Source organism: Anabrus simplex, chromosome 5 (assembly GCF_040414725.1).
Source record: "Anabrus simplex isolate iqAnaSimp1 chromosome 5, ASM4041472v1, whole genome shotgun sequence".
NCBI classification, from domain to species: Eukaryota; Metazoa; Arthropoda; class Insecta; order Orthoptera; family Tettigoniidae; genus Anabrus; species Anabrus simplex.
The window spans coordinates 100,743,041-100,760,057 of record NC_090269.1 but is presented as its reverse complement, the minus strand read 5'-3'; the positions used below and the strand labels follow the sequence as shown (position 1 = coordinate 100,760,057).

Sequence of the window (17,017 nt, the reverse complement as noted above, 5' to 3'; positions counted from 1 at the left end):
AGGAAAATAAAATAATAATGTTTTTGGCTTTACATCCCACTAATTACTTTTACAGTTTTCGGAGAAGTAAAAGTCCCAGAATTTAGTCCCGCAAGAGTTCTTTAACGTGCCAGTAAATCTACAGACATGAGGCTGATGTATCTGAGTACCTTCAAATACCAGTGGACTGAGCCAAGATTAAACCTGCCAAGTTGGGGTCAGAAGGCCAGCGCCTCAACCATCTGAGTCACTCAGCCTGATATTTCTAAGATATTTTTTCTTTATACTAATGTTTTCAGTGTAAACATCAGGATTGTTGTTGCCCTGTTATTTTCCAAGCCATACTGTTCCCCTAGATCTTCACGGTAGACTTTCCTTAAAGCCTGCGATTTATCATCTTGGAGCTTGAAAAGAGGTGCGATGAATATGATATGAAATTGAGCATTTCTAGGACTAAAGTGATGTCAGCGGGTAAAAAAACGTATGGGAGGGGATACAAAATGCTAACAGAAGGAACGTTTGAAGTATATATATTTTCTTTTTAGAATTTGCCTTACATCGCACCGACACAGATAGTTCTTATTTATGTCGTGTATTCCTCAAGGAAGGTAGAATAGGAAATGAAATCAAAGGAAGGTGTAATAAAGCAAATTCAATGCACTCGCAGTTGTAATCAATCAGCAGTATACTGTAAGAAAGATGTCAGCTCTCTGACAAAACCATCTTTTCATCGGTCTCCTTTCAAAACAAATTTGCTGTACAGGAGTGAAAACTCGGTGGAAGCAGGATATTTAATTCAAGTTGTAAGTAATAGAAATGGAAAATAGCAAGAATGATTGCTAGAACAAAAAGTGGGAGCAATGGTAGGATGGTATTTGGAATGACAAGATAAAGGCCACGTCAGAAATAATCTCAATGGATAAAACTGTACGCACAAACAGACTTCGGTGGTAGGATCATGCAAGGTAAATGTAGGCAGATAGTTTGCCATGAAGTATAATGGAACTGACCGTGGAAGGAAAGAGAAACAGAAGCAGACCAAGGTGACGACAGTTAAACGCAGTTTTTAATGACTAGCAGGTGAGAGGTGTAGAATTAAACAAGGCTACAGAACCATCTGCAAACATAGGATTGTGAAAGCACTTAGTTAATTCATAGAAGCTTGCAGACTGAACGATGATGGGATGGATGCATGTATTTACTGCGTTTGCAGTTTAGTATAACATGAAATATTGTTCTGTCCCTTTCAACACCGTAATCTGGGCAATCGGTTAAGTAGGCTTCTTTTGTGTAATATTTATGTAAATTATTATTAAGTATAATTGGGAGGCATGATTAGCTCAGTGGCATAGCTGCTGGCTTCCAACCCAGAACACTGAGGTTCAAATCCCAGTTGAGATTTTATCTAAAGAATCATGCGGTGTCACAAAGGGCATCTGATCTTAATACCCCAGTCAAAACCAAGAGGAGCCTGGGTGGTTCTTAGCGACACCAGGAATAACTGGGATAACATGAAGAAAGTTGAGTGTTAAGTGTAATAATAATTAACATGAAAGAACCAAACGAGATTATGATTTTAGTTCTTGTTTTATAACCTGAAATTTTCTTTTTTTGTTTCTCTTTTTCAAAAATAAAGGAAACAAGAAGCAACAAATAATGACAACTGCTACTAAAGCATGCACAAAAATGAGTTGCTGAGTTATCAGAGATCCATTAAGGAGGGGTCTTTTTGATCGTGTGTGACTTCACTCCGGTTAAGGAACATTACCAGTTAGTAATTAGGCTAGTACAAAGGAGAAAAACTACGTGATGTTCCCATAAACAGCTGGGCCTCAGTAGCTATACTCACCTGAACAAGAATCTCAAGCTCATCCTGTTTGGACTCAAACAACTGTATGAGCAGCTGGAGCACTTTCGGGTGAAGCAGTTGGTGACAGGTAACCACTTCATCCAGCAGAGCCAGGTGGATAGGAGTGTGTTCGGTGCAGAGTTTAAAGTAGCTGGGCTCTGTCACCGTGCTTTCTACCCATCGGACCACGCCCACAGACACCACAGGAAACCTGCACAAGCATATATATTGTCCTTGTTAGCTGTTTTAACACAAACACTGTGTCCATCTGCAATGCTGTCAAACGAACTTAGAGCTACATGACCTGTGCTGTGTAATCTACTTGGCTGGTGTAGTGGATGCAATTTATAGTACTATGTTACTACAATACAACATTGATTGTCCAAATACCGATCAACTGGAACATCAGTTAACCAAAAGCATTGCAGTTGGCTGTCGCTACACTGCTGTAACACTGCAATGCTTTCACCCTCCCTGCCAACTGGCTTGCATGACCCACCCCGCGTCGCCCGTGATTTGTGAATTTTCACTTGTGACACACAGTGCTGTAGTTGTGCCGTTTGCAATGGCTACTCAACGTAATTGCATTGTCCTCAGCGTTTTCAATAAAGTTAAAATAATAGAGCAGTTGAAGAATGGTCTTTCTGGATCAAGCTTAGCTCAGGAATATGGAGTCGTAAGTTGAAAAGAACAGTGATGCCATTACAAAGTCTGAGTGTACTGGACAGTGAAGATGTAAGCTTGCACAGAAAAACAACGAAAATAGCAAGAAGACTAGGAGTTAGACACTGCAGTTTACACGTTTCATACAAGTATGTAACCAAGGACAACTAATAAGTAGTCCTTTGATTTGTGGAAAACCTCTTGAAACAAATAAGAAACTAAGGGGTAACGCTGATTTTAAAACGACTACCGACTGGCTTATGCGTTTAAAATCTAAGCATGGAATTACAGAATTGGACATCCAGGATGAAAAACTGTCAGCTGATACTGAAGCAGCCGAACATTTGAAACTATCTTTTAAAAATACAATGGCAGACAAAAAAGTGGATCACTTAAAAAAAATAATTTAAGAGCAAAAACTGTAATTTATCTTAAGCCTTGTTTTTTTTCATTCCTGCAACATACTATAATAAAATTAAGTTAACCAGTGCTCTGCATACTTCATACTGATTACTGAAGTTTTTATTAAGTTTATCCAAAAAGTTCTTAGATGCTGTTATTTATGAAAATGTCATTACCTTAAATTAACATTGCATTACACTGAGCAAACTTATGAACACACCACTGAAAGTTTTCTTGATGACTCAACAGTTATCTTGCCTTAGTATTGGCGGTACCCTTTGGCGAATCAGAATCTAATCGATCCACAAATTATTTATATCTAACCATCACTAGACAGACACACAAATCGCCTCTCATATTATATACGAAGAAAACCTACCCAAACTGCGAATACCCTCCGGCAAGATACATTACACCGCCAGACATACAAAAAGCCGCCTACTACAGCATAATCTATAGAGCCTTCATTATCCCTCTATCCCAAAAGGATCTCAAACAAGAATTAAATATGATACATTCAATAGCCAGAAACAATGGCTACAACAAATAATTAATTGTCAAAATAATAAATAAAATTAAAAATAAATCTTCTTCGACTTTAATCAAAGAAACAAAGCCCCCCCCACCAAAAGAAAATATATTCTTCCTTCACATTTAATAATAATTATAATACCAGATCACCAATGTTTTCACGAAACAAAACCTGAATATAGCTTTTACAACTAGTTATAATTTGTCCACTTTTATAATACCTATTCAGTTAACCAACATAATAAAATTCTAAATTCTGGAGTCTACAAATTAAAATGCACCAACTGTGACTCCACCTACAACCGTCAGACAGGCAGGAACTTCATGACTCCTTACTCATTACGTAGGACATGTTAACGCCATAAAACACAATTGTTTCTGGGTGATGTGTACAACTGTTTCTCTGCTATGTGTCAGCACTTGTTTAATTTCAATCATACTTTTTCACCTATTGAACAAGATCTTGTTATTATAAAAGTTACAAAAAAGGCCCCTTGCTCAAAATTCTGGAAAACTCGTACATTCACTTATAACATCATTCCAACCCCACCTATAATACTAATGAAATTTCTGAATAACAACCATATTTACGTGAATAATCCCCGCCACCAAACAATCCCTGCACCCTAACGCTACGTAAACAATACTGTACATATATAAGCTTGTTTTAAGTGATTTGATAGAATCTGAGGATGTTCTTGTAGAACGAAACATGTCATTCTTTGTATGTTAGTGTGTATTTTAGAGGTATGTTTATAGTGTTATAATTTACATTGTATTTGCTGAAAAGCCTTTGTTACATTTAACTAAGTCAACACTGGAAAACATGGCTTCATTCTTAACAAATGTTATGAATAATGACTATTTTAACACACAAGCCTCTTCAAGCTTAAGGAATTGACTGGTTGTTGTTATTACACTCACTATCTGAGACTGTCCTATTCAGCTAATTCTAAAGAGTATTTTTAATCATCTCAACATATTATATTGAAATTCTCCAAGGACTTTAAAAAGACATCACATCATCATAACTAGCGATTCACAGATTCCACGAAGATTTTATGAATTCTTTTCAACATGTCTGTGTTCATGCATACTTCAGCTGGTTTTACTCTTTTAGTGTTCACTATTTTATTGATTTTTGCTAATTTGTACATGTAAATGGCTGAGGATGACCTCTCAGCAGGTCAAAACTAGACCCAAGATAATGATAAAATATATTTTTCATTAAAATTTGTATTGAATAAGTGGACCTTATCTATTCCTTTACACATCGTATATTTGTCAATACAGATCAAAAATGAAATTCGTATCTTATGAGAAAACAATCCACTCGATTGTGACTGGCAGAAGGCCAAGGGAGCTTGCCATTATAATCTAAACTCTCAAATTGACTGTGACTGGCAGTAGGAAATGGGGCCTTGCCATTGTGAAGACTCCCCAACTCAGACTTAATATGAGAAACGAAATATGCCGACCTCCCCCTGGTGTCTCAGGTAATGCTAGGAGCAATGCAAACTAATATTAAATCTTACTCACAACGTGTACAGCATTTTACCTAGTATTCCATAAACAACGTAGAATTCCGTAGCGAAGCACAGGTACGTGAGTGAGTTATTATGTAAGGTTATTTGTAACATGTGATGCGTAATATATATACAGTTTTGTGTTTGATGTACTTTTTTTTTCATGAATGATCGGTTATCCAAAAAATCATTTATTTGAACGCCCTCAGTCCCCAATGGTTTTGGATAATCAATACTTTACTGTATAATATACTTCATTATCAATCCAATAATGGAGTTCCTTTACAACACAACACAAAATATATTTTTAATGATTCCACGCGAGTACAATTGGTCTGAAGACATTCTTAATTGCGCTGCCAATCATTTACCATAATTTCCCTGATTCCTAACTGATTACAAATTAACTGCACAGTCTTCCACCATTACCTAAACATTCAGATCCTAGCGCACAAAGTTTCTGCTGGATTGTTAAATGGTTCTGTTTTCTGTTCCTGGTGCTAATTTTATGACTAAAATAGTACACCTCCTTAGTGGACTCAGTACCAATGGTATCTGCTACTGTAAGCAATAAACAATATGAAACAAGCTGCATGTTGTCCGCAAATGGAATGGGGTGGAAGGCAGTGTGGGTGCTGGTGGGAGTGGGAAAGCAGAAGTGGCATTAATCACCAGGTCGGACGGTAAGAAGGCATTCACAGCATTTCAGTGCATAAGGGTCTCCTCTGATCTGAAATTATGCTGCCTAGGTTGTGATCATCCTACCAACTGCCATGGCACACATCGGTAACACATTACTCTCGAGCCACGGTCATCATGGATGATACCAAACACAGACTATGACTCGTGTTGAATTTTGCTGCAATTTAATCAACAATGACTCACCTCTGTCACAAATTCCATGGTCAGTCTACAGTTTCAATGTCTCAACTGTAATCCAAACTGGTCTCTTCCTACAGGGTTCATCACTGATATTTTGTCCTCTATTTCTGTATCTTTCCACCCGATCATATACTTTTCCCTGACTTAACACATATGTGCTCACTGGGCTATTGACGACCCATCTATATACAGTATTTCTAACTTATGTTTTTGATTGATCTGTATTTGAAATTGTGTGTTTATCCATTGTTGAAAATATATGTCCTGTGTTATATTGGCCAATATGTCGGACATTGTTGAGGCTGTATTACATCACACATCGTCTACTGTTGTTTCGTGTTGCTGCTGTTAGTTGGAAAAAATACAGTACAGTGGAACCTCGATTCTCCGTTTTTCGAGGGACCGTGAAAATAAAACGTATATGGGAAAACGGAAAATCCAGAAATGAATGAAAACAATCAACAATTTGGCTAAACATGACAAAAATGAAATATGTACAATTATAATTTTACAAAAACTCCTAAACCAAACCAAACTACAGGCCCAATGGTCCTTTGCCTGCCAAGCAACCGCTGCTCAGCCCGAAGGCCTGCAGATTACGAGGTGACGCATGGTCAGTGTGATGAATCGTCTCGGCCGATATTCCTGGCTCTCTAGATTGGGGTCGCCATCTCACCATTAGACCTTCACAATAGGCTCAAACTTCTAACATCGTAGCCACTGCTTAAGGAAGACCAAAAGCTCATAGTACTAAATTCCTCAATCTGTCCCACCCTGATATACCCTTTCCTGACATGCAGTTTCAAGAAAATTGCACAGAAATTTTTATCCGATAGCGATAAAATGATTAAAAGTGCAACAAAGGAGATACTGCAGTTGCCGATGGATACCCCAGATGGCATGATGTACACTGGAAAGAAATACATCTTGAAATACAAAGGACTCGCTCTGTTTAAAACGTCGTGGGAAGTTTACCTACAATGCATTAATGCCTGCAATATCTTGCTGAAGACTAAAGATCCACTTGGTGTCGCTTCGAGGGATTGTCACGCGGAGAGTCGGGAATGTATAGAACGCCTAAAACTAACAAACGCTGATACCCAGAGAATAACTGCCAAGAATGGCCTGTACGATACTAAGAAGATCCGTCAAGAGCTACGAGAACGTGAATTCACCTCCTGGTGTTCACTACCGCAAAAGGGACTCGGAGTACAACTTTACAAAGAGTATACACCAGCAAACTCTTCGGTGCGAGATCATACCGGACTGTCTTGTAATGAGTGGAGAGAGGCTATAAAGATGACTGCTAATGTTTCTGCGGTGCGCTCAGTGCCAGGCAGATCCCTGGACAACAACCTCTGTCGGCATTGCCACGGAGAGAAAGAAACTCTTGGTCATGTCCTGGGATTCTGCACACGCGGGGAGCTCCTTAGAAACACGCGGCACCACCAGATCAGATCCTTCATTGCCGCAGAACTGAGAAAGAAGGGATTCAGTGTACATGAGGAGGTACACGGACTGGCCGTAAATGGTAGTTCGCAAAGAATTGACATCATAGCCTTTAAAGAAAACAGCTCTCAAGGATTCATATTAGATCTGACGGTCAGGTTCGAGCACCATAGCGGTCAGCCAGAGGAGGTTAATCTAGAAAAGATTAACAAATACAAACCAACTATCCCTTACTACAAATCTAAATACCACCTTCAGGAAATTGAAATAATAGGGATAATGGTCGGAGCTCACGGTACCATACCTCGTCACTTCGTCGCCACACGGAAGCGCTTCCAACTCCCAATGAAGCTCATCCCGGAAATCGTGACCCTCGTCCTCTGAGCCTCCATCAAGATCATGAGGCACCACCTCTACAGCTAATTTTGAATGTTCTTTTATTAATACACATATACATAAAATTGATATGTTTTACCTTGTTCTTAGCGGCAGCCTCTAAATACAGGAGGTCTTTCCAAAATAAATGGAAATTATATATATCAGCCAATTAGCAAAGCAATGCAAAAATGAAGTCATAAAGATCTGAAAACAACTAACACAATGATCACAGACAAAAAATGAACACTATTTTGTGCCAGAGCAATTCCAGTTGATGTTCATAACACAATGATCACGGTCAAAAGAGTAAAAAAGAACACCACTATTTCGTTCCGAAACAAATCCAGTTGAAGTTCATAAGCAGGTCTAGTACAATCCTGTTATGCCGCATTCACATATGAAGATGTATGAAGGTGTTGAATTTGAGATCGGTAACGAGTTAAAGGACTTGTTCTAATATGAGAAACTTGTGATATGCAGTTATGTTTAGTTGTTGCTGGCAGGTCTTGTAGGCATTTGATTCTCCGGCCAAAGAGTAAAAGGTGACGTAATTGAATTCTTAGGAAAACAGTGTAGGACTTAATTTTAACAATTCAAAGCAGATATATAAATTTTAAAATAATTTAAATCGTTAAAAAGAATAAAACCAAATATATAAAAAATACGAAGAAATTTTAAATGAAATTACAATGCGAGGCTCAACTTGAAACAGCTTGCCGTGGTGATTGATAAATGAATGGGAGATGATAAATAGAGAAACGGGTGAGGAAAAATGAGCACTAATTAGAGGGTGGGAAGGAAAGGAAAAAATGGGGGGTATCTAAGGAGGATCATGGGGGTGTTGTGGAAGGGGCAAGTAGCTGAGAGGGTATTGTGTAAATTGTGAAAGATTGATCGCTTGCTTGTTGACTTGAGGTTATTTAAAATGGAGATGAGAAAATCGAAAAAGGCACTGGGCTTCTCAGAAATATTATTCAGGTTAAGATTTGGATTGAAAAACTGGTCGAGGTGTATGAAACAGTTTTCAGTGATGTCTAGGAGAGGGCCTTAATTTAGAGTGCTGAGAATTTCAATATCCTGGTTTATTGTAGTGAAAATATGTTTTGTTTCATGTACATGTTGCCCTACTGCTGAAAATCTGTTGTATTTTATTGCATTAACGTGTTCAAAGTATCTAATTTTGAAGTTACGACCAGTTTGACCTATGTAAGAAGAGTTACAGTTGTTGCACTAAAAACGGTATATGCCTGACTTAGAAAAGACACTTGTTTTATTTAAGGAGTTGGAGTTATGTAATAATTCAAGGTTTCTATTGTTAGTTGGCAAATAAATCATGGTATTATGTTTTTTGAAGACATTAGCAATACTGTAGGCATTTATATTGAATGCGAATGTGGAGTAAGCAGCTGGTTTAGGATTATCTTTAGTGTTGTGTTAGGATGGTGTTTAAATTTGTTAATAATTAGTTCAATAAAATATCTATTATAACCATTAAATTTGGCAACGGAGCGGATGATATTTAGTTCTTTATTTAAGTTATCCTTCGATAGCGGAATTTTTAAGGCACGGTTAACCATACTGTTGTATGAGGCGCGTTTATGTGTCTGTGGGTGAAAAGAGTCTTGTTTTATGGTATTAGCTGTATGTGTGGGTTTTCTATAAATCATATATGATAATGAGGAAGGTAATCTGCTTATTGTTATATCTAGAAAATTAATTGATTTGTTTGATTCTGTTTCAAGAGTGAATTTAATGTTAGGATCAATTTTACTGAGACTATTAAGAGTAGATGCTGCATTAATAACTATCATCTAGGATCACAAATGTGTCATCTACATATCTAGCCCAAAATAACACGTGTTTAAACTCGTCATTGTTATCAATGAAATTGTGTTCTAAAAAGTCTAGGTATATTTCCACTAGGATCCCTGAGGCTGGAGAACCCATAGTCAAACCATCTTGTTGATAAATTATATTGTCGAAGATGAAGAAGTTGTTAACTACTAATGTTAAGATGGTCATAAAATCATTAATTTCAAGTTTGCTTAAGCGACTATATGTGTTTAAATTCTTCTCAATAATAGGAAATAATTTTTTGATATTAATGCTTGGGTATATATTTACAATATCGAAAGAGTGTAGAGAATGGTGTGGTTGGATTTTAAAGTTATTTAATTTCTCAACTAGTTCTATGGTGTTTTTTACAGACTTACTTGATAACAATTTGTAATTATTCTTAAGAAAATTTTGAATGAATTGTGCTAATTTGTAAAGTGGGCTGGATCTGTAATTAATAATTGGTCGAATGGGGACGTCAGTCTCATGAATTTTAGGAAGAGATTTCGCGGTTGGCAGGCCTGGATTCATACTTAACAATCTTGTTTTTTTCATGTTCAGTAAATAATGATGATGATGATGATGCTTGTTGTTTAGAGGGGCCTAACACCTAGGTCATCGGCCCCTATGGTACGAAATGAGACGAAATGGAATTACAATTTAAAAGTACAAAATTCATCCATTGACCAGAATTCAAAACGTGATGATGAGGAATGAATTGATGAATATGAATTTAAACAATCAGTGGATAAGACGGGCAATGCCTAACATTCCCAGAAACAATATTACTGACCAAGGGACTGCTTCCAAAACCCAATCCTGAATCGATGATGCTTGTGTGAATGGGTCAATATCTATGTCAACGATCCCGCATAATGGCACATATTGCTAGTAAAGGAGAACCATGGTATTTCTCAAGCTGCGGTACTAATCAAAGGTAGCGTATACTCACGGTGTTCCAAACATTAAGGTACGACTCACAAGTATTGTACGTCGTAAAGGTAACGCATACCTATGGTGTTTCTCACACAATGGCGCCACTCATAGCCAACGCAAACCGATAAGGTTCCTCACCTAGGTGTACTAATCACGGGCGCTGGCATTCCCGTGGTGTTCCTCACATAGTGGGTACTAATCACTGGCAACGCAAACCCACGGTGTCGCTCATATAGTGGTACAACTCACAGGCAACACCCAGACCCGTGGTGTTGCTCACATGGGTACGACTCACGGGTACTGGAAACCCACATTGAACCCCGCCTGAGTGCTACGAATCACAAAACTATTCAGTACCTAACAGAGTGGTACTACTCGCAAGTAAAGGCGACCCATGGTGTTCCCTGCGTGATGGTACGAATCAAACGTAGTTTCATGGTTCTAATTCAATCATCCCTTGGTCGTCCCTTTTAGTCGCTTCTCGCGACAGGCAGTGGATACCGTGGGTGTATTATTCGTCTGCCTCCCCCACCCACAGGGGGTGTGTGTTTGGTCCACGAGAGGTATTTTATTTCCCTCAAGTCCGCCGGCAAGCCGGTTAGGACCCCCCTATCCGCCACCTGGAACGTGCCATGTAGGAGTATCACCTCTCCCCCTGCTACGTCTGCGTAGCAGGTTCGTGGTTCAGTAAATAAAAAAGAAGAATTCTTTAGGGTTTGTTTAAGGAGACGTTGAATCTGTTGGGTAGGATCTTTTTTTATTATAGAAAAGGAATTATTACTGAAGATTTTTTTTTTTTTTCTTTTCGATATAATCAACTTTATGCATTATTACTGTAGTGTTACCTTTGTCAGCTTTTGTGATAATGAGGTTTGGTCTTTAATTTTCTTTTTAAGGTTAAGAATGTGTTTACGTTCAGTGAAGGGAATAGTGTTGCTATTATCGTTAGGGTGTAAATCTTATTTTTTTCTTTTTACGCATTTTATTGACAGCTAATTCAGATTCAGTGATTAAATTACATACAGTGTTATTTTTATTTAAGTTAGGCCAGTTATGTTTAGGGCCTTTCGATAGGATTAAGTTGTCATTATCATCTAGAATTGTTTTGGATAAGTTGACAACAGGGGGATGAAACCTACTAATTATATTGTCATGATTTTTCGGTTCAATAGGTAATTTAGTAAAAGGTTTTCTTGTCATAGAGATGTTTTTGAGATTGTTGAGCTTTCTGTCTAAAGTTGATTGCTTTTTGGAAAGTGTAATGAATAACTTATCGTCTACATGGGTTTGAAGTAAGTCCCATTGAGCGCTTTATAGTAGGCGAGTTGCTTTGAGGTGAGACTCAAAGACGAGTGTTCAGGAAAGATTTCTTCTTATAAAGGAATTTAATTTCATTGGTTAACCAAATCTCGTTCACTTTTATTTGTGTTCTAGAACAATCAGAAGAATTGTGATGTCTAAAAGTGGTAGGTTTAAGAAAATTAGGGGTTAAATTTTGCACGATACACTGTTTGAGAAAATTAATATCTTTGCCCAGCTTAGCAATCTTGATATTAAGGCCTAAGTAGTTGTAGGTTTTAGACTTTGTTTGGTATGTGAGTTCAAAATCTCGATACTTTATATTCGATTTTACAGGGAAATCTTCGTCAGTTTCCTGTGAAAACTTCTTTCTGTTCAGCAACTTTGATTAGCCAAACTCTTTGAAAAATCTAATAACGCCAAGCCAAATGACAATCGACCACAAGTAGTTTTTAATCATCTGATCTAATAAAATAAAGCACATTAGATACAAAAGCGCCCAACATAATGGCGAAATCCCTTCTTTTCTTATAATCTTCCATTGTAATTTGGTCTCCGGTATACTGTTCGTAGTCAGTTTCTGGAAATCTTGTACCGTGTAAATTAGGCCTACATTGACTTTTAAAGGTTATGTTGAACTCGAAAACTTGGTTTCGAATGTAAGTATCGATTCTCAAAAGTTCTCAAATGTATTATATTAAATTCTGCCTGTCGCTAATCCAATCAAATTGGAAAGAGAAAAAAAAATAATAAAAACTTCACAAATTACGGTTATTCGTGACCTTGAGGTCATCAGGAAAGAGCGCTCGCTGCACATATCAGTACGAGTTGGAAATGATACAAACCATTGAAATGTATCGTGCAAAAATAAAACGACTGCAGTTTTTTGGCATTTTAACACAAAAACGTAAAATTCCCAGTCTTACATTAGGACCAAAACAGTAATAGGCAATCCCAAGACCTCCCATGACTTTCTTTTTTAATGTAAGGTGCATAATCTGTTCTGGTCTCGATAGCATAATCGTGTACGATAACATTAAAATACCGGTACTAAATTTGTGTTAAGAAGGAGCAGTTTTGGTTCCTGCCTGAAAGCCCAGTTACTCTACAGTGCCCTGACGAAAGTGCCGAAAACCTGTTCGGCAGAATGATCAAAAAAAAGTAAAAATATAAACATCTAACCCTGGACATAATGTGGACAAAATATGACGAAACTCGTTCCATCTTCAAGTAGAGCTGTAGCTGTCGAAATGCGCCGTGTCTCCTTACAACTGTTGTGGCCACACACTGCTTTATGATTTCCGAAATTCTCTAAACAATACCACCCGAATGCGATGCTAAGATGGTCCCTTATGCAAGTTCACCGCCGATCGCTTTTCCAGTACAGTGGGGCCTACTTGCTCTAATCAGCGCAATGATGGGGCGTTACCACCAAGATTCATAAATATGCCATCGCCGTCCTTTTGTGAGATACAGTTTATTAAAAAATGACTGATTGACGATTTAGCGTTGATGGGACTGAAATTTCTGGACGGTTGATCTGGGAAATAGTTTCTTCGATGAACGGATAATGCGGGATTTTTACAACGTGATTCAATTTCGATGCTCGAGGGACCATGTAATTTGAAAGCATATTCCAGGAAAACGCAGTTTCCAGGAACGGATAATCGAGGTTCGACTGTACTTGTATGTTAAGCTGTAGTGAAAATGTATTTTAGTATAAACATGAACTTTTGTATATTTTCCTCCATATGTTGATAGAATACATCGAAACTATAAGTGGGTCGTTAACAAACCAACAGGCACATGAGACATTCTGGTATTTATATCACCTAACCTTACTTTGTTTCGATTCTATAGGTCCCAGATACTCCTGATAGTAAATTAAATACTTGAGGAGCTGGAGAAAGCAGCTTCTAATGATGTTGCTGGTGGTGTAGATATAGTAGAAGTCCACTATAGTGAGTGTGGCATATAGAGAGAATTTCATTGTAACGAATGATTTTTTTCTGTTCCTCGAAAATTCCTATATTCAACTGTGTACTCTCCTTCAGTTATTGCAAGAATCCTATCACTGATGCATCCTTTATTACGAGCAATTAAGTGTGCATTATATTTCCATTATCAATATTTATGCACTCCAGCGATTATACTGAATGTGATCAATCATAGTTTTCTCGCTATATGCACTAGCAAATTCTCTTATCGACAACTGAACCCAAAGGCAATGCTGGAGTTGATCATCAATACTCACCCGACTGGTGTTCTGCAAACAAAATTTGAAATGAAAGAGAACATGTTTCCGTAACAAATGCGTGAATAATGTAAAGACGCGATTATTGAAGTCCAACTTATTTACTAATATCAAAGAACAAAAACAAAATACAGCAACAAGTCTATTTCTTTATCTGTTATGACATAGTCAATGACCGTCTTGCTCTTTCCATCCCAACCGGGCGAGTTGGCCGTGAGCGTAGAGTCTTCAAGAAACTTGTTCTTTTCATCTGGATTGCAGCCTGTCTGAGGGGCATACATTTGCACCAGTGTCAGCTTTTCTTTCCCAAGGTGAACTGTTCCCTTTATTATCCTCTCACTGATGAATTGGATCTCTGTAATACCATCTCTAACTCTTTAGACAACATCAATCTTACTCCATTTCTCATCTCTCTGTTGTTTCCATACCCGCAGAGGGCATAGATTTTCCTCAACTCTTTCTTCCCTTTACCTTTCCATTTAGTTTCACTCAGTCCTAGGATTGATATTTTCCTTCTCTCCATGATATCCACTAACTCTTCACATTTTCCAGTCAAACTCAGTACACTGATTGTTCCTATTCGAGTGTGTCGACTTCTCCGGGGTTGTTGCACAATCACAAGGCTTGGCCTATCATCAGGCTGTAAGCCATCATACCTAGCGTGGGTCTGCGGGTCCTGTTGTCTACTCCGAATTCTTTGTTTGGAGGCCCGTGTAAGTGTTGAAAGCGACTACAGTTACTCTCCAACTGACTTGCTAGGCCTAACATTAGAGAAGATTTTCTGTCAGGATTATCTCCCTTAGCCTTTAGCAGTCCCCTGCCTCATCTGCAAGGCAGCAGCTTCCAGTTGAATTTACGTGTCATTTCCTACACAATGGCTTCAACAAGCCCCCTAAGGGTGAACTCCTCTGCACATAGCCATTTGTTCTCCCTTAGTTTGTCAGGTTTGGTAACAGCCACCCAACCCTCGGCCAGACAGTCGCAGGTAAGTACCGTCTACTGTCACATACGGTAGCAGGACGTACCTGACCTGACTTGTTAAATAACAATTAACATGCCAAATTGTACTTTGTGTTTCTGGGAACGAGTTTGTTCAAATTAGGCAGCATTTTGAATTAACCGATTTTGTATTATCGAGGTTCTACCGTGAGGGTTAAACACCTGTCTTCATGCCGAGACCTCATTCTACTGTAGATTTCAGAAGTTTCAATCTCTTAAAGAAAAAAAAAAAAATAAAAATAAAAAAAAAAAAAATAGAGAGACCGCTCAGTTGGTGTTCTGTGCTGCAATTTGACATGCTGTTCTTAATACTATGTAGTTGCCTCGGGAACACTGTTATTTCCAGAAGTATAATTTTTCTTTGTGCATGAATCTCCAAGAAATTTAAAAATATTGTAATCTTTTGGACTTTCTCATTTTATTTTATTGTCAGCTAGCTACTAATGTACTTGCCTTAATTTCTGGCTACGCTGCTATCTCAAGAGTGCTTTTTACTATTTCTTAGGCCAAATACATTTTTTTGATTGCATTAGGTAAAAATGAAAAATACATTTCCTAATAAATGAATGAATGAATGAATGAATAAATGAATGAATGAATGACATTAATTTCTAAATTACCTGATACACTGGTAGAGTGTTGACAACTCAGCTATCAGTTCAGTCGATCCCTTGTTGAGATTGCAGATTCCATGAACTTTCTCGATAGCTTGTACAGTTGGCTTCAACTCATCCTTATTGATTGTCTTACGAGACTGTCCTTTACGAGTCAATGTCTCGCAAACGCTTGCAGCATACGCCAGTAAGTAAATATACTTGGGCTTGTGTTCTGGGTTGAGTTTGACTCCAGGCTTAAAGAGAGAATCAACCAGCAATTCTGAAACAAAGGAAATACAATCATCTATATATATAAACATATACACATAGTAGAAGTCCGCTATAGTGAGTACGGTATAAAGCGAGAACTCCATTGTAACAATAGCTTTTTTCTGTCCCTTGAACATTCCTATATTAAACTGTGTATTATCCTTCAGTTACAGCAAGAACCCTATCACTGATGTATTTGTTTTTACGAGTAATTTAGCATGCATTATTTTTTTCCGTTATCGATATTTATGCTCTCCAGTGATTATATTGAATGTGATCGATCATCTTTGGTATAGTTTTCACGCTATGTGCACTTGCAAGCTCTCTTGTTGACATTCAAACTTGAAGGAGATGTCGGAGTCAATTAGTAACACTCATCGACTGGAGCTCTGTAAACACGATTCGAAAATGAAAGAGAACATGTTTCTGTATTTTAAATGCGTGAATAACGTGGCCAATAACAGTAGTTAACTCATCAGAAATAAAGACTGAAGCAACTAATTTAAATGCTATGTACTGAAATTAAGTAAGAATGTGATACACCTCAAAATACAGCACAGAATGACAACTGATTTCAGAGGTTAGTTTATTCAGTAAAATCTCGTTAGGATGTTTCTGCAGGGGACAAGGAAAGAGAATGTGTTAAGCAAGAAAACGTACTAATGAATACACAAATCAAAACTATCAAGCAAGGATATGTAAACACTTGATAAGGGCTTTTAAAAAATATTTTTCCAACATCCGTGCGTTTGACATCGAGTATGTACGGGTACAGTGAAAGATATAGGCTATCTACCATTTCTGAAGTTGAGAGCAGTGTATTAAAAGGTGTGAAAAATGTGAGAAAACAAATACAGAAACCTTTTCATTGGGGTTTATTAAATAACAGTGTGTAAAACTCCAGACAACAAATATAAAATCATTTGCACTAGGGCCCATAAAAGTATCAGAGCATTATTTGCAGACCATATAAACTCTTTGTTAGACAAATATCAGCTGAAGCCTTATATTTCGGACCAGTTGGTTATTAAATTCTGTTTTCTGGTCACACACTTCGACCATCATCTATCTGGTGATTAAACTCATCCATGTGCAAGAGGATTATTTTGACTGTCATCTTGAATGCAACAACACTTCCATCGACTCAAATCGAAACTCAAAGGTGCGA

The 17,017-nt window shown here is 37.7% G+C and overlaps 1 protein-coding gene across 2 annotated transcripts in view; it reads right to left on the bottom strand.

Annotated features, from left to right (window-relative positions):
• Positions 1–17,017, bottom strand: part of TH1 (negative elongation factor complex member TH1) — a 142,283-nt gene that overhangs the window by 48,858 nt on the left and 76,408 nt on the right. For both annotated transcript variants that reach the window (XM_067147054.2, XM_067147053.2), the window contains 2 exons: positions 15,604–15,859; positions 1,829–2,039 (listed from right to left, as the gene is read on the bottom strand). In XM_067147054.2, the coding sequence (XP_067003155.1) occupies positions 1,829–2,039; positions 15,604–15,859 (467 nt within the window). The remainder of the gene's footprint in view (positions 1–1,828; positions 2,040–15,603; positions 15,860–17,017) is intronic.